The sequence below is a fragment of the Myxocyprinus asiaticus genome, chromosome 30 (genome assembly GCF_019703515.2).
Source record: "Myxocyprinus asiaticus isolate MX2 ecotype Aquarium Trade chromosome 30, UBuf_Myxa_2, whole genome shotgun sequence".
NCBI lineage: Eukaryota > Metazoa > Chordata > Actinopteri > Cypriniformes > Catostomidae > Myxocyprinus > Myxocyprinus asiaticus.
In genome coordinates, this window is record NC_059373.1 from 16,544,167 (window position 1) to 16,570,425 (window position 26,259).

General features: G+C 39.0%; 1 protein-coding gene across 6 annotated transcripts in view; it reads left to right on the forward strand.

The window, feature by feature from the left end:
- trps1 (trichorhinophalangeal syndrome I) overlaps nt 1-24,274 on the forward strand; it is a 221,675-nt gene extending 197,401 nt beyond the window's left edge. For all 6 annotated transcript variants that reach the window (XM_051663822.1, XM_051663821.1, XM_051663827.1 and 3 more), the window contains 2 exons: nt 10,579-10,701; nt 20,581-24,274. In XM_051663822.1, the coding sequence (XP_051519782.1) occupies nt 10,579-10,701; nt 20,581-21,732 (1,275 nt within the window). In that variant the 3' untranslated portion in view covers nt 21,733-24,274. The remainder of the gene's footprint in view (nt 1-10,578; nt 10,702-20,580) is intronic.
- The last annotated feature ends 1,985 nt before the right edge of the window (nt 24,275-26,259 follow it).

Here is a 26,259-nt window from a genome sequence, read left to right on the forward strand (position 1 = left end):
AATGCATGGCACCTGGCGAAGGCCGTGACGGATTCCAGATAGCGGTAGCGACGCTAAGAGCAGATACAGTGATAAACTGAAGCAGGCCAGGAAACAGACAGGGCCCAGGCTCTCTGCGGCCCCTCAAGCCCACAGAAAAAAAAAACAATGCATCACCTTACAGCACGGCCAGACGTGGCAGACTAGAAAAATCGCTTTGCACTTTGGGAAAACAAAGACAATCAGGGCTTTCTCTCATTCTCCTCCCCTCTTTTCCTTTGGAGAGCAGCTGCAGCAAGCCAGTTAAACGAGTGTTTTTTTTGTTTTTTTTTTCTCACCAACTTGTCTTTTTTCTGAGATGGAATGGAGGGAGAAAGAGAGAGAAAAACAGATCCTGGCAAGGCAAGGTACACATTCATTTTTTACAGATGGCAGAACGGTCTAGTTGATCATTGAAAAGGAAGTCTGGGATTGTCCACCGTTCAACAGGGGAAGGCTATTTCTGTGCTTTCCTGTGTAATTGACAATTGAACTTGCTAGACCCATGACCACCCCTCACCCCAAACTTGTTTCTTGTCTGTTGGCCCCTCCCACCCCATTAGACTCCACCCTCCTACTTAAAATGTAATAGTTATGGCTTGTGCCTATAGCTAACTTTTTAGTGTGTGTTTGTATTTGTGCCTGTTTGTGTGAGTTGGTTTTTGTGGTTTACAAGGACATTTTTTAGGTTACACACGAGGGTATTATGCTATAAATGTGGTTTATGAGGATGCCCCTAGTGTCCCTGTAATTCAAACGGCTTTAAAAACATACTAAACAATGTTTTTTTTATTTATTTATTTTTTTATGTAAAAATGGCAAAAGGTTTCTGTGAGGGTTAGGTTTAGGGGTAGGGTTAGGGGATAGAATATATAGTTTGTACAGTATCAGAATCATTGTCTATGGAGAGTTCTCAAAATTATAGGAGTACCAGTGTGTGTGTCTATGTGTGTGGGCGGGTTTGGGTGGTTTACGAGGAAATTTTCTTGGGTTACAAACTGGTAATTACAAGTGTATTATGCTATAAATGTGGTTTATGAGGACATTTCTAGTGTCCCCATAATTCAGATCAATTAAAAAACATACTAAACAATGTTTTTTTGAAAATGTAGAATGTTTTTTGTGAAGGGTTAGGTTTAGGGGTAGGGTTAGGGGATAGAATCTATAGTTTGTACAGTATACAAATCTTTATGTCTATAGAGAGTCCTCATAAGGATAGCCACACCAACGTGTTTGTGTGTGTGTGTGTGTTTCTCCCTGTACACCAAACATTACTTCTGTTAGCTACAGTGTACTGCTTATTAACAGCTTTGGATTGTTTTTGGAACCCCTATGACCTGAGTGCAAGCAGTGATTCTACCATGTCCTGTGTCTAGTTTATGTGTACAATGGATTGTATATTGACCTGCTGAGTTGTAAATGCAAGTTGCTGGTTGAACTGGATTATGTGATTGTGTTCATACTGTGATCGAGCATACTAAAGGACACTATAGTCAAACAGACATGGTGAGCCTCTATTTTTTTGGTGATTTTGTTTTGCTATTGGAAAAATAACTTTTACAATAAACAATCTAGAAAAGCATTGGTTATAGAGTACAGTGAAGCAAAACTTGATTTGGAGCATTTGATCAGAATAGTTTTCAAGTTAATGGAGCCACATTAATTTAACTGTTGTCTAGGTCCAACATGAACTTTCTGCCATATTTGTCAGTGGTGCAAATTGAAAATGTGACTTTTTCATTGTTTTTTTAAGGACTGGGGAAAAATGTTGATTTTCCAGTTCATCACGATCTTCGTTTGAACAATCTCAGTATCGATTCTTAAATCCCATGATGGATATTTTACTCCATGTGGCAACCCTCTATAATGCAGGCAAATTACTAGCATAAGCGACCAAATTTTGCGCTATGTGACTAAAATGTGTGATTAGCCATTGGCAGGTGAACTTTCAGATTTTACTCACTAGTGATCATTTTAAGTCTAGGCCTACAGTGCGATTCATGCCATTTAAGAAAACACAGTTTCACAATGAATAAGACACCGTATGCCCATCATACATTACATGGCAGTCAACTAATAATACCAAATGACATTTTAAAAACACGTCAACGCATGAAAGCCAGAACCAAGGAGGTATAATACCAAGAAAAAGCTCTTTAATAATATTTGCGATATAAATTGTTTTGTCGGGGTACACGGTTACTTTTCAAAACTTGATAACACTGAACGCTCAAGCAGCCTAATTTACACTTAGAAAACTCCTGATGTTGATATAACAATGCAAAAAGCATTACCAATTTGCTTGAAGTGAAAATCAGTCCTTCTTTCCTGTTTAATTAATCAATCGCACGATCATGCAGAACATCTTAGGTTTTTAAATCCATAAGGATCTCTTTCTCAACGGCAATAACAGCAGTGATGACAGCCGACTCGTCAGCAAGATCTTGCACTCTCCGCTTTCAAATTACGTACATCACTTAAAGCGTGATTGCGTCACTCAAGGCCAGCTAGAAAGCCTGGACTTGGTCATATCCTAAAGACCATACCCACAAGAACAAATAAATCAATCTGATTGGCTGAAGAATCTGACAGTCTGACTTTACATGCTTATTCACTTACACTGTTGAGGGATTCTGAGGAAATTATGAAGGCCTGACGGGGTGGAGCTCATACCCACGCGCTGCTTCGGCTAAGGAGCATGGCTTCAGGCATGCGATTTGTGAAACAGTTGTCACACTTTGCTTGTAAGCATAGAGGAATAAATTCTGATTGGATGCATTTTTTTTTTTTTTTGCTATTCATTTGTAGATTAATTAGGAGTGGAAAGCGATTGAATATACATAGGCAAAAAGGTGATTGAGAATGAAAGGATGAAAAAATATTTATTTATTAGGCATGTTATGCCAGCAGAGAAGGCTTTGCTGGCCCTGAGAAATCGCCACCGCTAGTGATTAAGTAGTACAATGGCAATGAGATCCTTTCACTGTGTGTTGAGAGTAAAAGTTTGGTTTGACTCGTTCTGTGTGTCTAAAGATGAGATCCACGCAATCCAGTTGTCATTAAATAATGTCTCTTTTAATGCACTTTCTGTTCTTTACAGTCAGTTGTTGATTAAAAACAACAAAAAATGAACCAGTTAATTCTAATCACACATGGATGTGCTAAAGAAAACATGCTATATGCACTCTCAGCCTAACTGGCTGATGCCGGAAGTCTTAAAGAGACAGAATCAATTTAGCATGTGATCTAAAAATCACTGTAAATACTTGTAGTAAAAATTATGCAAGTAAACAATAAACATGTAAGAAAAATATGTATGCAACATACAGTAATATATGCAATTTCAAGACATTTATTGATGGAATAGACTGAATTTGAATTTCCAAAAGCAAAAATGTAACCAATATGTTTAAAATATCAATGATAAAAAATCATTTTTAAAATTAATATTTTTGAATTGTACTTAGAAGGTTTACCTAAAGGTTAGAAGGTCCAATAATAATTAAGCTTTTAAAATAAAATGTTTTCATATGTAAGCGAAATGGACATAACAGAAACATACCCCTATGACCCGATATTGAATCGAAATCAGAATCGAATCGAATTGAGAGCTTGTAAATCAGAATCAATTCGGGAAATCTGTATCAATACGCAGCCCTATTGTTTTTATTAAAATATATATTTTTATCCCTTTTGAAACAGGTTTATTTGTTGTTTTAACTTGCATATTTTTGACAAAAAAGTGCAGTCATCATGTCACTCGAATTTATATGTACATGAGACAGCCAGTCTTTTTCTCACACCTGAAAAAAATCTGAAGACACATGGTGATTGTTTCTTATATTTTCGGTTTGGCAGCTTAATGTGATTTTTCCAAACTGTTGGAAGTTAAAACAACTTAGGGATTCTAGTTAAACTTCTGATGATAACATTTCCATTAAGGAAAAATTTGTAAAAAGATGCGCTAGTTGCAACAGATGTTTTCTTTAGTATGCAGTTTGTCTTTGATTTGAGTCACTCACATCACTTACAACAGCAGGGGTCAGACTGTCATCCTTACAGTTTGATTTAAACTATGCAATATTGCAGCTAAATTTGGCGAGTTTAAGTTACTCACCAAAGCCAATTTTAACTCAGGTTTAAAAAAATAATAATTTTGGACCTAAAGGTTTCACTTTAAGATTTTTCATCCAACATTTTGCCTAGTGTGAACAGAGTAACCCTTGTCTATCAGTAATTTGTATTCTTTTATTGCTCCCCCCCATTGGTATAAGTGAAGTCTTCAGCATTACATTATGCAAGAGCCTGATTATCTCTGACTAATACTAAACTGACATTCCTCTATGTGGAGCGGGATGTGGTCATGTGTCTGTCAGTGGGGAGAGAGGAAGCGGTAAGGGCCATCACCTGGTGATTGTTGATATTAAACACCTGTGTCTCATTTCAGTGATGGCAGAGACGGCTTTAAAAGGCCGGCGGAACGACAGACCGAGAGAGAGAGTCCCTGTCACACGCACACCCAGCGTTACGAGGAGCTGAACGCTGCAAAGCTGTTGTCTTAATATTTAAGAGTTTATGTTGACTGTTATCACTGAAGCTGATGAGTGTAAACTAAAGTGATTCTGAAAAGGCAAAAGTGTGACTGGAATCCTGAAAATAAAAGCAAATTTACGTGTTCTGCAGCGCTGACTCCCGCATCCTCCTTTCCCCCTTGTGACTGAGACATTTACACTCTATTATCCAACATGTGTGCTGTCAGCAGACACCAGAGTCAAACACAGACATGGCCAGCCATTCCTTCTGATTTTATTTTAGCTCCAAGAATGAGAGTTTTTGATTGATTTTGTTTTAAAGCCGACACTTTTGGCCTACTGTATACATAACCATATACTATATGTTTTATGATTGGCTAAACAGTACCATTTTGGGGCCTGGTACAAATGAGTAGTATGACCAATAAGACAAATGATCAGTTGTGTTCACACTGTGTGTAGGTTCAATGTACATTAACACACTCAGCAGCTGTTCTACACAGAAAAGCCTGTTCTGTAATGTGGGACTGCAGGCCAGGCGGAGTGAACACATGTGAGTGATTTGGCTCTGGAGTCCAGAAGGCCAGAGAGAGAAATCCACATAGCTGATGATGGACACTCTGTTTGGTTTGTAACGCTAGAGCAGGATAGGAAAGAATAAATCAATCAATCATGTCTAAACTGTCAGGACTAGCATGTGGCCCTAGCTACAAGCCCCACTGAGATCAGAAAATATATAAATTTTCGCTTTAAGGCTGTAAGAAAGCACCGATTCTGACGTAAATTAGCCATAATTTGATTTTGAGAAAAACCTACAGCAAGGTATTGTGGGTTTATATTGTAGAATATCCCAGATATCTTGCTCTTTAAAGGGGTTATGAAATACTCCTTTTTTTTTTTTTTTTAAATAGTTTTATTGTCTTCCCTGAGGTCCACTGATAATGTTAGTGAAGGTTTTTTTTGTTTTTGTTTTACCAAAACGGTATATGATCATTTTCCACCTTGTTTTTTGCTCTCTGTCTAAATGCTCTGTTTTGGCCTCAGCTCTTCTTTTAAATGTCAATGTAAATGCCCACTGTTCTAATTGGCTAACATCATGCAGCCCCTCAAATACAGCCATATTTGAGATTCAATCGTAAGAGAATTAACAACCCCACAATATTATAAAACTACATTTCAGGGTTTACACATAACGCACATACAACACATTGAATCCGAATATATTAACCTGTTCATCTCAAGCACAACTGGACGCAAGAGGCGCGTCACGTAAAAAGCATTAGAACCCATTATAATCAGTGTTGCTGTCTACCATGAAAACATCCTTTACAGTAAACAGATCTCTCATTCTATTTTGCGCTGGTACTACTGCTGCCAACAACAACACAAATAAATGGTTTAGAAAGTTTGTGTCGATGCGCACGGTGTAGACAGCCTCAAGCTGTTGTGTCGCATCTGGTCAACTGATGCGTCCGGTGAACACAACGGTTTCAGCACCTGTTTACTTACGTTTTTGATCGGGTCCAATAGTGTTTTTAACTGCCCCATCCTTCAATGACAATTCCTTTGTAAAGCTTGAATCATTTTTTGAATGGTTCACAAGCAGTACACGCTGAAATACACTGAAGACACATTCACATGACACGCATTGATAGTCCAAAGCACAATGAAGACCCACATGTCCAGTTTCCAGTATCATCCTGTACTGAAGTGCACATCGCCAGAAATGCATCAAAACGGTTAAAGATTCCCATTTAGTGCGTTTAAATACACCAACAATGAAAATTAGCACAGATGGACGAAAGAACAGTATGCTGAGCAGTTTGTGCACACAACAAGTGGCAGCAGCTGAATGTAACCGAATAGCTTAAAACTGAGTTGTAATTTGACACTGCTTAAACCACTGTTTAAAGTGATGCCAGAGACATGACAACAGTCAAAGATGTCTGTGTAGTCCATGTTTATATACAAAAATTATTCAAAATAGTCCAGATGGGTCCCATTTGGTGTTTAGGAATAGCTAGATCACACTAGGCCACACTGTTTGCCCTGCTATCTCTCTCTCTCTCTCTCTCTCTGTATGTTTATGAACTGAGCCCTAGGGCCAGTGGGCGGGGCCATGGGTGCAATGATGTGAAGTAGGCGTTGATGTTGTTGCTGTAGAGGCAGTTATGAATTAATGAGTACCCCTAATGACGTATGGTTGTCACGGAAGTAGAGAATGAGGTGTTTTGACAGCTTGGTTTCAATAAATGCTTTTATTGCATTGGGGATTAAGTTTTGAGTTCTGAAATTTACAGTAGGTTTTTATAATAGAAAGACCTCTTATATGTCAAAATGTCAAGGAAAACATGTCCAAAAACAATATATTACCATGGTAAATGTCCCAAAACACTGCGTACATCAGAACGATGCTCTCTAGTTTCAAAGGGCGGTTGTCAGAGTGACTTTGCATTTGCAGATAGCTCATGGAAAACATTGCTCCATCTCATTAATTTATTGCCATCATTTTTAATCTTTATGGTTGTGCGGACTACCGTCCCTCATTCTCTTTTCACATTCATTTTCTCTGTAGCTATGATTAATGGGCAATGTCGAACCGTAGAGTGAGCAGGCATCAGCGAAGGTGAGATCATAATTAGTTTAGCTGATGCAGGGCCCTCCAATGGCACATCTGGATGGAAAAATTAGCCTATAGGAAGCTGGCTGCGCCTCAAAACATTTCACTGATACGTTGTGAAACACCCAATGAATCAAGTGCCGCTTTCACTGCCAAAAAAGCTCGACGGACTCCAAGCCAAAATTATGTCTAGAGAAACTTTCCATTTTAAATGTATTAGAGCACAATTAGGAGCATTGTACTTTGCTGGCAGGAGAAATGTGCTCCCTACACAAGCTGTCTGAAGTTAGGCTAAATAAATCGCACACATTCTATAAGGCTAAACGACTTTTACAGGGGCCATAATCTAGATAATTCCAGTAATTTGCCCCAGTTGACTCTTGGGATTCACTTGTAGTTATGCCGGATGATTCATGTGGCTATATCTCTCTCCTTTTTTTGTACTTCAGTTTATTTTTCCCTACTCTCACAGTAGAGTGCAATATTTCAAGCAACTAGATATTCTGAGTCTCAGATGTATTACGGTACTTGTCATGCATGTATTAGAAAAGAGACATTTATTGAAGGATCTAAATATTTTTGTCAGGCTAGTGTAGACATCCAGGTTTAATATAGCCAGGTAAAGCTGGTCTTTCTGCTGCTGACGCAGAGGTATCTCAGGCCTATAAATCACTGGAAGGTTAATTAGTGTTAGAATCAGCATGATTCTATTAATCACACATCATCCTGACTTTCTGATTGGACAGATTGTGTCTCTCACTGTCTGAGCTACCAAACTCACCTATACCCACCCTCTGCCTCCTTTTTTTCTCTGTATCCTGTCTTTTCTACTCTCTCTTCATGTCATTTTCAAAATCTAGTGAGTTGCCTCGCTGCCTACTACCTACATAGGCAGCTGCCTTCAAAGACAGCATCCTAACAGAGATGGAGCTGAATTGGCTTGATTTTGAAACAGGACTAGGCTTTGGTGAGAAACAACCCAAATTCCCAAAGTAATTGTTCAGTGAAAATCTTGAAATCCATTGCATGTTCATGAGCATTATGAGAGAAGCTCGCTCACAACGACTCAGGTGAGCATGCGTGCCACTGTGAACAAGATATTTTTTCAGGGTTCATGTATACACAACATCGAGATTTTCACTGAAAAATGACTTGTATTTCAGGTTGGTTCTTACCAAAACTTATCATATGCCTTCAGAAGAATTGGAATATGATGAGTGTTATGGACTACTTTTATGATACTTTTGGGTCCTTTATTAAGCTTTAAAGTGATGTTGGGCCTCATGTATTCAGATAGAAGACAAAGGCAGGCCTAATACAGTCGTAAAACCTAACTCAAGCCCCCACCTTCCAAGTCGTAAATCTTACTGATAAAAATCGCGCCAAAATCAAACAAAGGGAGTCCAAAACAGACTACAAATCCATGAAGCCTTGCTCACAAAAGGATTGAACTCTCAACTCCTATTGGATGAGGCACACAACAGAACGTCCCTCAAACATGACATCATCGGGAGTTGAAATACCTCTGAAATGCTTTGTGAGTTGCTTCCAGCGACTTTGTTTGCAGCGTGTGGACGCAGCTCTTTGCTGCTCTCAGGTGCAACCTCGTGGCACAAGGAAGTAACGTCCGACTTGAAACTGTGGCCATACAATCTCCATCTCGCTGGACGAGTTGAGATTACTCTGTGTTCAACCGAACACTCTAACGGATCCGAAGGAGACCGCCGAGCAATTCGCATCTTCATCCGTTTGCCTACAGAAGTGAAGAGATTAAAGATTTCTCTTCCATCTTCAATCAAGTCGACATTTCTGAGTTCTCCGCCAGCCCGCTGAGAATCAACAGCCGTACCGCCCGCCGACAGAGCGAGGAAACGGCCTCCCGTCATCACCCGAGCCTCAAGGAACCGGGTCAGAGTTAAAGGACGGAGGAAAACACATTCTACCTGTGTCCTCATGCGATTCAAGTAAGAGGTTTACGTCTGGGCAGAGATAGAATATTATAGTGTGTTATTCTTGTGTTTCAAGGTTTTGCTTGTACAGTTTACGGACCGCCATGTCCACTCATTATTAATACTCAGGGTATTAATTATCACGAATTTGTTTTGCTGTATTGTGGTCCAACAAAAATTGTTGCGCAATTTCGCCATTGCGGGTGAGACAGCAACTGAGTTCATCCATTATAGAGTCAAATAACGCAGGACTTTTACGAGCCCCGCTCGTAAAACCGCGTCTCTGAGTGATAAACTGAGAGCTGCTTTCTCTCCCACTATTGCGAAATCGGCTTTAGGGCTGTCAGTTCTCTCTCTCTCGTACTAACCACACACCCACACACACACTGTCACACACACCTTATGTGTTATAGGATTATTTTATTTCCATATCTAATCATATCACTGTTTAGTTTGTAGTTGTAAGTCGGAAGTTTATTGACTGCATTGTATTAATTATTAATTGATATTACTGCATAAATAAACTTTGTTTATATTACAAAGAGAAGTGTTTTGGTTTGTTTTGCATACACCTGTGTCATGCTGACGGGATGTCAGTGCTCGGATTCAAACCTTCATTCATTGTTTTTTTCCCTGAAAATCGATATTCTTCGGATGTCGATTTTCCTAAGAAAACAATCTAATATTGAGACTGTTTTACTATTTGGTTATTAGTCCCTGATTTCAGGGTGGTTCCCCGTCAATGTTAATCCTTATTAATATTCTTTTGATTTTTGATAATTGATAATTATCTTTGATGGTTGTTGAATTTGAATGATCAGTAAGCTAGTGTTCATTTTAATTAATGTTTCATCGATGTTAACAATTAACGATTATCTTTGATAATTGTTGATTTTAAAGGATTAAAAAAGCTAACATTGATTCTCATCAATGTTCCATTGATTTTAATAATTAATAATTATCTTTGATAATTATTAATTATTGCTAATAACCAAACTTGCTCCTAAACGTAGCACACTACATTTACTGGAGCCCCATGTGAGGTTTTAATGAGTTAGATTCAATTGATTAATTTAAATATTAATTAATAACTACAGAAATAATTATTAATTATTTCTGATAGTAACTCTGATCTAAACAACCAGTAAAGCCCTACAGTGAATCACTATCAACTGCCATTTTATTAAAAAGATGGGCTTGTTTCATTAAATATTTTTGTGTTCTGCATAAGAAAGAAAGTCATAGGGGTTTGAAAGGACATGTGGATTACTAAATAATGACAGAATTGTCATTTTTGTGTGAAATACACATTCGTAGGCTCTTTGAGCTTTTGTCTTTTTTACATTCAGCTCACTACTCCATGCTGATCATGAATCTCCATCCATCCTCCTTTCCCCTCTTTCTCTCTGCAGCACTATCATTTACTCACTTTGGCTCTCTCTCTCTTTTATGATTTCAGAGACGGCGGGGTTCGGGGGTCTTTTGCGCCAACTGTCTGACCACCAAGACCTCACTGTGGAGGAAGAATGCCAACGGCGGCTACGTGTGCAACGCGTGTGGCCTCTATCAGAAGCTACACTCGGTAAGGGGGAACTAATAAAACATCAGTGCAAGGAATGGCCAGAACGGCTCACCAGGCCACCCACAAATCAGAGAAACAGCAAGTTGAAATGAATGTAGAGGTGACAGTGCAGCAGCTCCAGTTTGACCACTTCATTTCCTTGCTGTCAGGCAAGGATGCATGGGTTCCCCAGGGGAAGAGCCCTTTTGAAGAGCTAATGGTCCTATGGAAGTAATTTTGCACCAGCTGGGAGCCCCACTTCCCACAGTCCTAACTAACACCTGACCTTAAAAACTGTGCCAGGCACAATGGCCACTGGCAAAGCGTTAAACCCTGTGATGCTGAGCCATTCTTAAAGGGGTAGTTCACCCAGAGCTGTAAATTCTGTCACCATTTACTCATCCTCTTGTTGTTCTTAACCCATATGCCTTTCTTCCTTAGAACATAAAAGGATATATTAGGCAGAATATTAGCCTCGGCCAATATTCACTTTCATTGCATGGAAAAAAGATGCAATAGAAGTGAGTGGAGGCTAAAATTCTGCCTTCAGAAACATTTCCTTTTGTGTTCCTTGGAAAAAAGTAATATGGGTTTGTAATGACATAAGGGTAAATAATGACATTATTTTCATATTTCAGTGGAACTATCCCTATCCCTTTAAACTAGCTTCACCAGAGGGAATGGTAAAAATAATTATATAATGTTTTAGACAGGTTTCCTAAACACTGCCCCCATCTGCCATTGGTTAAAAGACCCAAAAAGTCCCACCCAAAACTTACACCACTGGATGAGCCAGTGTTGCTGTGTTGGTCTGGGGTGTGTTTCCCGAACAACAACATACCTCATTGCTTAACCACCATAGTATGATGCATCGTTGGAGAAATTAACTAGCTAGTCACGACTGATTACTGAAATCGTAGTAACTATTTCGCACATCCATTGTTTGAACCACGTTGGTTCAACAACATAGAGTTGTCGTTAATGGTGTTACACAGTGGGTGGAGTAATAACTTCCGGAAAAAAATAATTATAATAGCTCATTTACACATACTCCAGAAAGACGTTTAATGAGAGAAAGCTACTGATGACACGAAATTGGCATGCACTGTGTAATTTTGTATTTATTTTTTTTTAATGCATGTAAACGTAATCAAACTCTTGACAAATTGAAAGATATATATGGAATAAAAAGATATAGAAGCCTCAGCGAAGTGAAATAATGTCCACAGAGCACTATGCTTCTAACCACAGGTAAAGAGCTGTAGTTCCAACCACACAACTGTTTAATGCTGTTTGCAAATGTTCGTTAGAACTACAGTTTCGGGAAACACCAAGTTGTTGAACTATGTTTTTAATGATGGAACTTACGAACATAGTTGGCTAACGATGCATTTGGAAAAGCACCCTTGATTGAGAATCTTAAACAAACAATTTTCATGAAAATCAGCCTACAAATGGCTTACTTATACAGTAGTCTATTAAACTGGGATAGGAGAAAGTATTTTAATTTTTTTTTTTTTTTTTTTACACACTTCCCTTTTTAGTAAATTTTTATGACTGTTCTATTACATTTTGTGTGAATTGGATGAGCCCATGTACTTGATGTCATGTCATTTATTTTTTATTTTTTTCTTAGAACTTCACAGTTCTCTGCTCTCCTAATTTAATTTTGATCTGAAGGACAATTCCACCCCCCCCCCCCCTTATTTTCCTATATCCATTCATCTGTAGCTATACTTATATTTTGTCCGCAATCTTGAGAGTTTTCAGCTATTACCTGTCAAATGGTGTCTGGATAAACATTACGGATAAACCAAATTTGACAACATCTGAGCAATTAAACCTAAGAAACAAGATAAGCATTGTGCTTAGGCTTGGGCTAGTCTGTTGCTGGATTTAACACTGGTTTTTCATTCTAATCTATGGAACTCCTTCAGAACTGGGTTATGTCTGTGAGTTTATTTTATTTCCTGTCTTGATATGCAATGTTGGAAGCATTGCATTGGAGGCCCCAGGCTATCAGGATGAGTGCCTGGGTGGCACAGGCTCGGATACAGGGGCCTGACTGAATCAGTGTGGTCGGCTGGGGAAAGGCAGTCAGGCACTGCAGCGCCTGGACCACAAGAAGCCCTTTCAGGGGCCATGCCACCTGGTGGTTTGAGCGGGCTTGAGCCATGCTAACTCTGCCCAGCACAGCCACTCACATCTGCCCATCTGTCCGCACCGCCTCATCACAGAGGCTGCAATCAATGGCTGCTTCACAGCCGGGCCTGTGAAATACTGTATGCTCCATTTACTGCCCCACATTAAACACTGTATGGAGTAAATATATTTCCTGGCCATGGAAGTTTTTCTAACATTGACATTTATGTTGGAGTTCCATCAAGCATTGATGAAGCAGCTGTACCAACACTCCAATCATTCTTTGCTCTGGGGGTGTTTAGAGGCATCGATGGGACCTGGGACAGAGAAACAACAAAGAGTGTGGCCATGACTTTAAGGGAGATTCTTGACAGCTTTACCACCGAGATCACACTGATATTAAAAGGTGAAGATTAATTTGATGAGATTGGGACAGTGTAACCAGTCGGGTGGCTTCGTTTGTTTGTAAGCGGCACTTCTCTGGGCCTAATCAGACCCACAGTCAATGAATGCTTACAAGTGCACTTATTCATAGAGAGAACAGTGAGGTATTTATGGAAATTTTGTTGATTGTTGCTCAGATGACTTAATTGTTCACACTTTTCTGGAAGATTTCACTTCATTACAGGATTGAAAATGTTCACTTTAAAATTGTCAGGTTACCATTATAATTAATGCACAGGCATTGCTGTCAACAGATGTTTGATATGGCTAGATTACCAGCAGTACATCAACTTCAATCATGTTGATTGTCAAGTATCTAAAACCCTCTCAATCATCAAGTAGTGTTTCTATTAAATATAAGAGTGGTTTTATAATTTTTGAATTATTCGATTTAAAATATTAACAATTTATTGTGGGAATATTCTTTACTCCTAATCTTCTTTTTTTTTTTTCTTTTTTTTTTCTTGCATTCTTCGGTGGTAAATGAGGACAACTACAGTGTCTATGTTCATCTTTTAAAGCCCCATGGAATAAAAATGTGACTTTTGTGGCTTTTAGGCTTTGTTCAGACTGCCACTAAAAATCAGATTTTTTTGCATATCCAGATTGTATCCAGATGAGTTTTTGATAGTCTGGACAGCAAAAAACCACATGAAATCAGATTTTTACGAATCTGATTCAAACCACATCGGGAGGTGGTTTCAAATACGATTGAAATATGATTTTTTTCAGATGCGTCTCAGTCCAGACGCTCTGGCTGCTCAAAAAGGATTTCAAATGGTCTTTTGTGTCACTCTTAACATGACACACAACGATGACGTAAAAAATCGGTGACTGCAGCACGGAACATCACAATATTTACCAGTCACCTCTGTCACTGAGTTTTTCTTGTGCGACGGAGGAGTTCTGCACCACAGCTGGACAGGGCGCTTATTTGGAGAGCGAGATGATACACCCGCATCTGTTTTGAAAGCATCGTCATGTGAGTACGCCTACATCGTTACCAATGCAACCCATGCAGATAGGTTGGTTATGTCTGAACGTACAAATCTGATTTGATCACGTGCAGTTAATAGTGCGGACTGTTGGCCTGAAAAGATCTGATTTGAGAAAAAATCTGATTTGCCTACAGTCTGAACATAGCCGTAGTTAGATATTTAATTTGAAGCCATTTACTGTAATTGCAAGTATACTCTTAAAAATGGACAAAACCAGACTTTTGCAAATATACACATTAAAATATACAGTCTCTCATTTTCAGGAGTATGAACCTATGATATTGATATTCCTTCCATTATATAGAGTTTTGTCCAATCAGATGTGCTATAGAATACCGTCTCTCCCCTTAATAACACCTGTAACCAATTAGCAAGTAGCAAATCATAGTTCATGGCTGTGATGTAACTAAAGCCTATTGGCTATTATTTTAAAAGGGACAATCCCTTTGATGCATCCCACCTAAACTTGCAGTTTCAATAGGATTTACGCCAACACAGTAATGAAAACTGCGCTCGTCAAACTATTTTATGGTGTCTTTAAGGGAAGGGATTATTTATAATTAATTACTACAGTTTGCAAACCCAGACCAAAGCCAAACATTTGTTTTTTATTCAAATGATTACATCCAGCACTGGAACACTGAACATTTTGATTTCCCTCAGCTTTTCTAATAAAAATATCGATCGCATAGGTCTGTATTTCATCAGTTATAGCTCAACACTCACCTTTGATGAAATAACTCTCATAACTTTGTGGTGAGATAATCTAATGCCCCTACATTCTAGCAGTGGACTGAATGACCAGTGTGGCATACACTTTTTTGTATTTGTTGTGCTTTTCTTTGTTCTTTTACCAAAAAGTAGCTTCTGTATTGGACCATAAGGTTGTGTACATCGCACTCCACTAGAAGCTAATAAACACGACGCAGAGAAATAACAGCCCGCAGGGACCCTCGAAACACTGACTGTATGATTGTTTGTTTGTCTGATGTTTGTGTTTTTGGTTTTAGCTGTTGGATGCTAAATCATTGTTGCCAGTTTGATTCCTGGAGGAGAGAGAGAGGGATGGGGGGTGCGTTTAGTAGAAGACTTCTTGTAGTCTTTCAAGTCCTTGGTTTGAGAAATAATCGGGATGACTGTTTCACTGATGCCGTACTTACCAGCGGAGACTTTGTCCTTCACGTCAGCCCCGCAGTTGGTTTCCAGTAGTACTTTTTATACTTTAGAATAAAAACTTTTATAAGCTGTACAGAAATCATTTCATAATAGCACCTCATAAAACCACATTTTAGATGGCCCTAAATGGAGGTCTGGGCCAAAACACATTGCAATAATAAATGTCTCAGATTTTATCTTCTATTAATAGGGCTTGACGTGCACACAGTTGTGCGTCATGTCCGACATAAAACCCGTGGCCGCCTCGGTTTTTAACTTGAGATTCACCATCATGGATATGTGGAGCATTCTTTAAAAAAAAGTTTCCCTCAGCTCCCAAACTCTGACCACCCCTTGAAACAAGAAAACCCAAAAGGTAGAAAAAATAGTGGTGAACTCTAGAATAGCAATGAGGTTTTGTTCACATTCAGTATTATAAAAAATATATATATTTTCTCGGTTTCATACACCGTTCTTACTCTAACTGTCCAAGCTAGATGAGATTATATGAATAGAGATATATTTAACTTTGCTGAGTATGTGAAAAAGAGTGAAGAGATGGTTGTTTGTGTATTTTGTCAGCAGTACCAAGAATTAAGTACTTTTGACCATTACTTCCAGGTACCTCAGTTTTAGGATTTAATATATTTTTCATAGAGAGGAACAGTTGCTTGCCAAGCTGTGATTGTATTGACTTAACGATCAGTTATATATTATTACAAAACAGGAGAACTTAGAATTCTTTTCTTTTTTTTTTTATTAATGTGCTACACAAGGGACACAAGAAGTGATGTGTGCACAAAATACAGAACTGCATAATATTCTGTTTTTCTTTGTACCATAAAATGCAGAGATTAAAATTGTATTTGATGCAACACCAATAAATGCACAACGGCCACCAAACATATAAACTTAACAAAAAAAGATACGTCCTCTCACTTTCAACTGCTTTTTTTTTCAGCAGACTTAACATGCATAAATATTTGTATGAACATAAAAAGATTCAACAACTAAGACATAAACTGAACAAAGGGGGAGTCAAAATCAAAAGTAACAGTCAGAATCTGGTGTGGCCACCAGCTGCATTAAGTCCATTACTTCAGTCCATCTCCTCCTCATGGACTGCACCAGATTTGCCAGTTCTTGCTGTGAGATGTTACCCCACTCTTCCACCAAGGCACTTGCAAGTTCCCAGACATTTCTGGGGGGAATGGCCTTAGCACTCACCCTCCGATCCAACAGGTCCCAGACATGCTCAATGGGATTGAGATCCGGGCTCTTCACTGGCCATGGCAGAACACTGACATTCCTGTCTTGCAGGAAATCACGCACAGAACGAGCAGTATGGCTGGTGGCATTGTCATGCTGGAGGGTCATGTCAGGATGAGCCTGCAGGAAGGGTACCACATAAGGGAGGAGGATGTCTTCCCTGTAACGCACAGCGTTGAGATTGCCTGCAATGACCATAAGCTCAGTCTGATGATGCTGTGACACACCGCCCCAGACCATGACAGAACCTCCACTTCCAAATCGATCCCGCTTCAGAGTACAGGCCTCGGTGTAATGCTCATTCCTTCGATGATAAATGCAAGTCCGACCATCACCCCTGGTGAGACATAATCGTGACTTGTCAGTGAAGAGCACTTTTTGCCAGTCCTGTCTGGTCCAGCGAAGGTGGGTTTGTGCTCATAGGCGATGCTGATGACGGTGATGTCTGGTAAGGACCTGCCTTACAACAGGCCTACAAGCCCTCAGTCCAGCCTCTCTCAGCTTACTGCAGACAGTCTGAGCATTGATGGAGGGATTGTGCAATCCTGGTGTAACTCAGGCAGTTGTTGCCATCCTGTACCTGTCCCACAGGTGTGATATACTGTGCAGGTGTTGTTACACGTGGTCTGCCACTGGGAGGATAATCAGCTGTCCTTCCTGTCTCCCTGTAGTGCTGTCTCACAGTACGGACATTGCAATTTATTGCCCTGGCCACATCTGCAGTACTCATGCCTCCATGCAGCATGCCTAAGGCACGTTCACGCAGATGAGCAGGGACCCAGGAGATCTTTTTTTTTATATTAAGAGTCAGTAGAAAGGTCTCTTTAGTGTCCTAAGTTTTTATAACTGTGACTTTAATTGCTTACCGTCTGTAAGCTGTTAAGTGTCTAAACGACCGTTCCACAGGTGCATGTTCATTAATTGTTTATGGTTCATTGAACAAGCATTGAAAACTTAATTTTTGTATTTAAAGATTATTACAAAATTATCTTTAAAATACAGTGTCCTGAAAAAGGGACCTTTCTTTTTTTGCTGAGTTTAGTTCATTTTGTTGTAATTTACTCTGCACCATGTCATCTGAACACAGTATGACTTTTTATATTCTATTAAAAATTCTTCACCTTTTTTTTGGAGCTTGGCAGTATAAATCACTAATCACTTTTCTTGTATGGACAACAGAAGCTCAGACATTCATCCTCAGGTATCATTTTATGTTCCACAGAAGAATTAAAATACTATAGAATAGAAATTACCTAGGGGTGAGTAAATTCTGACAAAATTTTAACCTAAAATATGTCTTGTCAGTTGTTTTTGTTGTGGCGGAGAGGCGTAGATATAATCGCAGGTTGTGAAAAGCGAATATTTTATTGCCTCTGTTTTGATTGAATGCCTAAAACAGAAATGGTAAATGTCAGGTACTCATATCTGAGATAAGCCAGTTGATAAATCAAGAATAAAATAGAAACAGAGAAGAGGAAAGAATCCGACTCTATGGAGTGTGTAGAGAGGACCTGACATGGTCTAGCAGTAGAGGGCACTCTTTCTATTTGTCAGACTTTCATCCCCTTCCTCTCTTCAGACAGACAGTCTGACAAGTTCCAAAAAATGAGAGCTTTCATTCTAACACCATCCATCACAGAGCATTAACTGAACTTATGCAGCACAGTTATATTTGTTTTAGATTTTACTCTGTCCCCCAGTGGCCCAGCATTCCTCAAAATATGCATCTCCTATTTCTTCCCTTTGAACATATGGTACAGAGCCAAAGGCTAGGTTGAGATGGCTTTGTTGGAGCCACATTTTTGCATAAATAAAAGGAGAAAATTCACAGGGTACAGGAGAATGATATGTACCTTCTGTCATACTGAACACTCCTAAAGCTTCTGTTATTCAGTTTGCTCCTCTTTGAGAGGGATTTCTTTCCTTACACAGGGAACATGATGGTGGATCTGGGTGCTACAAAGGCAAGTTGCATCCATACATGATTAGTTCCCCCAGTGTGTCTCCACCTCAATGTCAACAAGCAATAGGGTGGCGGTGTTGGTTGTAGGGTGCCTTCCACAGATCTGTAGAAATTATGGGAGGGGGGAGGGTGCGACATGGCTTCACCCTGTTCTTCTGCCAATTATCTCTGGCTCCGGATGATTTGTGGGTGATCTCTGCAGTGAGTAAGTGAGGACATGGAAGAATCTCTCTGGCTGTACAGCAGAGAACAAAATGAGTTCTCTGCGTCACCTTACTAAAAAAAAATTCCACTTGTGCCACTGCCTACAAGAGGCACTGTGGAATCTGAGCACAGAAAAATAGATTATAGATGAGTCAAGATAAATCAGTAATGATCGAAAAAACAATTGTTCCATTCTTTCCCTTCTGTTGCATGAAAATGTACCTCACTTCTCTCCAACCACAGTAGTTTCCATTTTAGCATGGACATAAATGATGAGAAATGAGAAGGAAAATACAGTTTCCTCAGGCTTATTCTCGGAAAGTAGCACAGTTGATAATAGTTTCACCCTTTCGGTAATTAATCCAAAAACTTTACTACACTAATACAGCGTTTTCAAATTTGTCCATTTGGGAGAGCATTTTTGAAAAGCTCAGTTTCTGTTGGACAAAAACGGTCTCAGTGTGGATGGAAGGCCAAAACATAGAGAAAAAGATACATTTTCAAATGTATTTAAAGTGCAAGTAATCTTAGTCTCAGTCACCAATACACTTCCATTGTATGGAAAAGTGATGCAATGAAAGTGAGTGGTGACTGATCTCCTTATGTATTCCAGAATTTAGATTTTTGGCTGAGGTCTTAAGCCATGTTTAATTTTCATGTTTTTCAATGTATGTATGTGTATATAAAGTTTTTATTATTATTATTATTATTATTATATTATTATTATTTTATGAATTTTTAGCTTTTTGTTGGCTGAGCAATTGACAACAGCTACACAACAGTACAATCCATTGAACAGACTGTACATTTGTTCCCCACAGCCTTAATTTCATTTGAGGCAAATTAAATACAGTATGCTGTCTACCCTGACTAAGTTTTAGAAACTCCTAAAAATCACTGACTTAAGGGATTGAGAGTGTACTCTACTAGTTAACATTCACTTACATTTGTAAAATCACTGAACTACTTGGAATTTAAGCTAGGCTACAGAGTCTAATTACAACAAAGCAGTAATTAATAGCCTTTTGATGGCAGATTACTATGCTAACCAGCCTAATTACAGGAGTGTGTCCTCAGACTCCCAGAAGGGATAAATAATTTCACTAAAATCACAATATTAGATCAAAGACCTTTTTAAGAGGCAATAAAAATAGATGCAAGCCCAGTCTCGCTTAAACACACTTGTGTATTTGTTTTGTGTTTTTTAAACACTTGGAGGTTGTTTAAAAGCTTTCCCAAATCAATATTACAAACCTGACATTTTCAACATCCGGCTGCTGTCTTTTGTTTTTGGGCCACATCTGAGTGTTCAATAAAAAGTGGAGGTTTATATTCAATATTAAATACATCATATGGCCAAAAGTACTGTATGAGGACACCTGAACACCATTCCCATATGTGCTTGTTGAACTTAACAGTTGTGGTTTATCAAATTTCCACACTGAATCTGAGCATAGTTGAGCCAAACCCATCTGTCACAAGACAGATCATAGTCTAAGAGATCCAATTTAGGTCATAACTCAATTTTGACTAAATGTGGAGTTACTACATTTTGCCCATGCTTTACAAATGTGTCTTTACTGGAATAGCCAAGTCCTTTACTTAGAAGGGGGTGTCCACATACTTTTGACTTTGTAGTGAATATGTGAAGATTATTATAGGGAATGCAAAGACATGGTTATTTCAACATAGCACTGAAGAATCATTTGAATGTTTCTTTTTCAGACCCCCAGACCGCTGAACATTATCAAGCAAAACAACGGAGAGCAGATCATCCGTCGGCGGACGCGTAAGCGCCTAAACCCCGACCCAGTTCCGTCTGAGCAGGTGGGGTCCAAGCAGCAGCGTGTCAACAGTGAGGAACGCTTAAATGGCAGCCCTTTGGAGAGGAGAACTGAAGAATCTGGATCTGATGGGTCTTTATCACGGACTGAGTCCCAAGTCCAGCTGGGTAAATTTGAGACTTATGGTCCCTCAGGGCCCAAAAGTCACCCGAGTCCCCGCTCCACCCACGCTTTCCTTGTCAACCAGACGCTGGAGATCCACAAGCGTATGCCTCCACTACACATGCACAAGAGCCCTGCAGATGGAGGAGCCGAAGCTAATGGGCTTGCTGCAGGATCCCAGAGCGGGGATGGTAAGGGGGGCTCAGAACGGGGCAGCCCTATCGAGAAGTACATGCGTCCATCAAAGCAGGCCAGCTACTCACCTCCCGGGAGCCCCATCGAAAAGTATCAGTACCCGTTCTTTAGCCTACCCTTCCTCCACAATGACCTGCAAAGTGAAACAGACTGGTTGCGCTTCTGGACTAAGTACAAGATGTCTGTGCCAAGCAACCCGGGCCACTACTTGGGCCACGTGGCTGGCCTACCCAATCCGTGCCAAAGCTTTGTGCCTTACCCCACCTTCAGCTTACCGCCTCATTTACCACCTCCACCGACCTCTGGACCTGAGAGCGATACCCCACTCGACCTGGCCATCAAGCATTCCAAACCTAGTCCGATGCCCAATGGGGCCCTTGTTACCAAGGAAAATGTCACTGCCGAGAAACAGGCATCACCTGCTTTAGAAAGGGAGAAGGAGATGGATCGGCCCTTGGATAGCGAAGAGGACAGTTCTGCTTCGCAAGTCCCCAAACCGGAGAGGGTTGATCAGGCCACACAAGATGATCTGTCCAGCAAATGTGCCCACTGTGGCATTGTCTTCTTGGACGAGGTCCTGTACGCCCTGCACATGAGTTGCCACGGTGATGGTGGGCCATTCCAGTGCAGTATCTGCCTGCATGCTTGCGCTGATAAGTACGATTTCACAACCCACATCCAGCGAGGCCTCCACCGGGCAGCCCCTGAGGCAAATGCCAACCCCTCTAACCAATGAGCTTTATGGTCTAGTTTACCTGCAGTCCTAGCACAATTAGATCAGTAAGGAACTCAATGGGAGACTCTGCAGTCTAAAACAATATTTCGAATAAATGCATTGAACTTTTTGCTCAAAATGTGCCAAGAAGGATCATGGTGCCTAAGCAACCAATGTAAGAAACTTCAGTCAGCGTAGCATTTTTGTGGGAGCTCATACAAACACACAAAAGCTATTATCTATTTCCACTTGTAATGAACAAGAACTGCTTTTGAAGAAATCGGTACAAGTAGCTACTCAATTAAGATATATTTTCTTTAATCAAGATATGTAATTTTGACAAGGCATTTCAGCAAGCAAGGTACATCTACTCAAATGTAATTATTGCTTTTTTATTGTTGCTGTGTGTTTTCACAGATTTTTTGGAAATTTCTCTTACCTTGTACTGATTTTTTTTTTAAATGAGGATGTTTCTGCATGTGTGGCTCAGTGTAGGAAAATGTGGAAGTCGCCTGTCACTATGGCAACAGCATAACTGACTGGCGTCCTCAAACAAACATCCAGCATCCTCAGGGAATGTGTGTGGCTGAAATAGACAACATTAGTTTAGTCTTACTGTTTTTAGTTAATATTATACTAAATATCTTATGTTTTACTGTTTGTTGTTGTGTTTTTTTGGAAGAGATAGGGTTAGGTAACTCAAGTCACAGAATTCCATCAAAACTTTTAAGCTGCTGCCTTAGTTGCTGGGATGCAATTCTTGTTACTCTAGAAATTTGGGAAGGAATTAAAATACTATTTTTTTCTAGGTTGTTAATAGTAAAATCATATTATCTATCAGTGCCTGATATATTGTACAAAGTATTTTCTACATGAAATGTTGATATGCAACATTGAACCTGCATCTGAATAAGGGCCCTGAGCTTGGCTCTGAAAAACGTTTACATTTTCAAATGTAGCAAACGACGTAATGAAGCAACACCTGTTATTTTGACTTAACTTTTTTCCACGAAAACAGTAAGACAATTTTATTTCTTTTCCTCCAAAGGTGGAACATTTAACAAAAGTACTATTTTTTTTTTTTTTTCTTTTTTCTCTGTCGTCCTTGGCCACAAAAGGGCATTATTCATTCCAAGCGTCATGCTTTACTGTTGCCTCTCCTTACCATGTACTTGGGCTTTGTAGATGATGTAACTTGTTGTATTGAACTGAAGTCTTCCTGTATTTGTCTCCTGCTCATCTTATGTGAGATGAGCTTTATTTGATATTTTTTTGAGAGCAAAGGGCTCTAAATAATAACACTTAGCAAGTCTAAATTCATTCCATTCCCCCTATTATTCTCAGATTAGTTCTCAGTGGATTTACCAACAAAAATTGAATTAAAAGTACATTCGAATTTTTAACCGTTTTGTTTAAAGATTGTGTACTGTTGATGAAACTCAATTGCAGGTGTTTCTGGTGCCTAACATTACTTAACATAACATTGTTATTTTTAGTCTTGCTTCACCTGGTTGTACTTTGGTTTGTGCTTCTTTTGCAATTTGTATCATGTCGAGTGGACAACTGTCTACCTGCACAACTGAAAAACTGTCTTAAGTAATAATGAGCTCGAAATAATCTCTAATCCCAAACAGAAACTTGATATATTGCAAAGCTGTTTATGCATCTTTACAGCTTTCCATTCTACTTTAATGGAAAATAGGCTTTAAATCATTTGAACATCCCTTGACAAATGTCTTTTTTGTTTTGTCCTCTTATCTTTGCTTCTACACACTTGCCCCTTTTCATGGCCATAGGTTGAGTGAGTTGAGTCTGACGTGATACAGACATTATTTATATGAAATGGGGGGAAAAAGGGAGAGAGGTTCAGGCTCCAAATGTCTAATTTGCTCTTTCTGTATTTCTCAGAAACTAGCCTTACAACGCTGCTTAACTGATAATGCCTCTTGAAAAATTACTGATATCATTTATAAACCATTGCTTTTCGCCAGACCATTTATACAGTTGGGTATTAGATAACATAAATAATTCTGTATGTTTATTTTTTTATGTTTTTCTCTAAATGGCAATTCTTTCACTTTAATTTGAAAATACGTAAATGCTTGCACTTCAGTTACTCTTGTTTATTGCAAAGGAAGAAAGATTAAATGTGTTATCAGCATGCTAAGTACAGGTACTGCATTATAATAGAAAAAGATCTTGCCTATTTTTTGAAGGTCTTGTGCAAGGCTTTAACAATATTGAAAAACAAGGAGTATTTGATGAAGCCTGGAAGCTGGTATGGCCAAGGTCAATGCGAAGGGCATAAATATGTAAATGTTTTAACCATTATTCTTAGAATGTTATTGATTTTAAACTTGCTGCATTAAAAGTGCATATATGATGATTTAGGATTTATTTTTTTCTTTCTGCCACCTTAACGTTTTGTTTTTATTTTTGTGTGGTAGGTTTTTACATGCAAAAAGATTTAAAAAAAAGATGGCAAAGATGTCTGTTACATCTAAACTTGAATAATAATGATGATGATGACGATGATAATAATAATAATTAATAAAATAAAACATTTTAGCAATTTGTTGTGTGTGCTTTTACTTATTGTCTCATCAGAATGCATATGTCTTAAAACATGGATTAAATATATATTAAATATATTTTTTAGCATTAAACTTGAAATTAATTTCAATATTTTGAAATTATCTTAAATATCTTAAATGCATGTTTTATTTAATTCATAATATTATTTTTTTAGCATTAATACTTTTTTTTTCCTCACTTTTTTCTCCCGAATTTGGAATGCCCAATTCCCAATGTGCTGTAAATCCTCGTGGTGGTGTAGTGACTTGCCTCAATCCGTGTGGCGGAGGATGAATCTCAGTTGCCTCCGCGTCTGAGACGTTAATCCGCACATCTTATCATGTGGCTTGTTCATGGCGTTACCACGGAGACATAAAGCATGTGGAGGTTTCACGCTATTCTCCGCGGCATCCACACGCAACTAACCACATGCCCCATTTAGAGCGAACCACATTATAGTGACCACGAGGAGGTTACCCCATGTGACTTTTCGCTCCCTAGCAACCGGGCCAATTTGGTTGCTTATGAAACCTGGCTGGAGTCACTCAGCAGGCCCTGGATTTGAACTCGCGACTGCAGGTGTGGTATTTTAGCATTAATACTTTAAATAATTACATGAATCAATAAAGAGCTTATTTTTTTCTGTCATTTTTTAAATTTATTTTTTTATTTTATTTTTATTTTATTTTTTTAGAATGCAACAAACTTTGCAGCACTAAAACAATTTAACAAATTAGTAAATTGAAATTAAGTTAAATCTGATTTTCATTATTTTTTCTGCCATTTTTTAATCAACTTGGGTGCTTTGTGTGCACTGTTCAGTGGCTACTATTCTGGGCCTACTCAGGTCTATTGATTATTCTGTTCAGTCTGGAGAGCTGGATCTAACCTTTTGACGGTTGATAAACCTAAGTCAGTGGATTGTGGTATCCCTGTGCTCGCCGAGTCACGACATACAATCCAAATGAAACCTCTGACCTCTCACAGTGCTGTGTGCAACTGCTATTGATCACTCTCCAATTGTTTTGTCTTTTGTCCCACAAGACTGTTGGTTAAGAGCTCATTATATATAACTTTATCTAGTCCTTAGAGTTTTCAAAGAAAATCTCTTGATATGACTGGAGATATTGTGCCAGTGGATTTGATAAATTGAGATCTTTTCAATCCAAACAATTTTATAGTTAAAAAAAAAAAAAAAAAAAGCATAATTGCATTATTTCCAAACACATTACATTTCTAAAGTTAGTGTATGGCTTCAGAACACTTTAAATACAGTGCACAAGTCATGTGAACAACTTTTATGGTCCTTTTTTTGTCATTTTTGGAGCTTAACACTGTTTTCGTTGTATAGAAAAGAGCAGCGTGAACCTCTTTCAAAAAATCTAATTTTGTGTTCTATGGAAAAAAGAAAAGGGCTTGGAACGACATGAGTAAGTTAATGATGAATTTCCATTCTTAGGTGCTTTAAAATACTTTGCTAAAACTTGCTGCTTCACTTGAGTTTCTTGGCTCAGATCACTAGCCTGAAAAGCCATCTGACATGGATGGTGACCTCTCCTTTGGATTTAGCTGTTTCAGTACCAGTTGATTCAATATCAAAACATTCCTTTGAGATAAAAATGAGGATGAATGCTATCCACAATTGGCATAACCTCTTCTCAAAGGTTCTCTTACAGTGACAGCTGCAAAAGTAAGCATTCATGGTCTCCATTTTTCCCCACGCTCTTTCTTGTTTTTGTCCCATGAACTCTTTACCTACCTTCAAAGTCAAAGGCCATCCAAACCCTGAGGAAAGGTCCCCGACCTCAGTGTTCTCGGCCAGTGGATGTTGAAGAGACAGGACAGAGTGACTCTTTGAAGACAGCCTCTCTCAGGACTCCTCTGTACACACAGCCAGTTGGCTCTCCACACTGTGGGATACTGGCAGAGTAACTGTCACTCAGATGGAGGTGGCTTCATAGTCAGGAGTTTGAT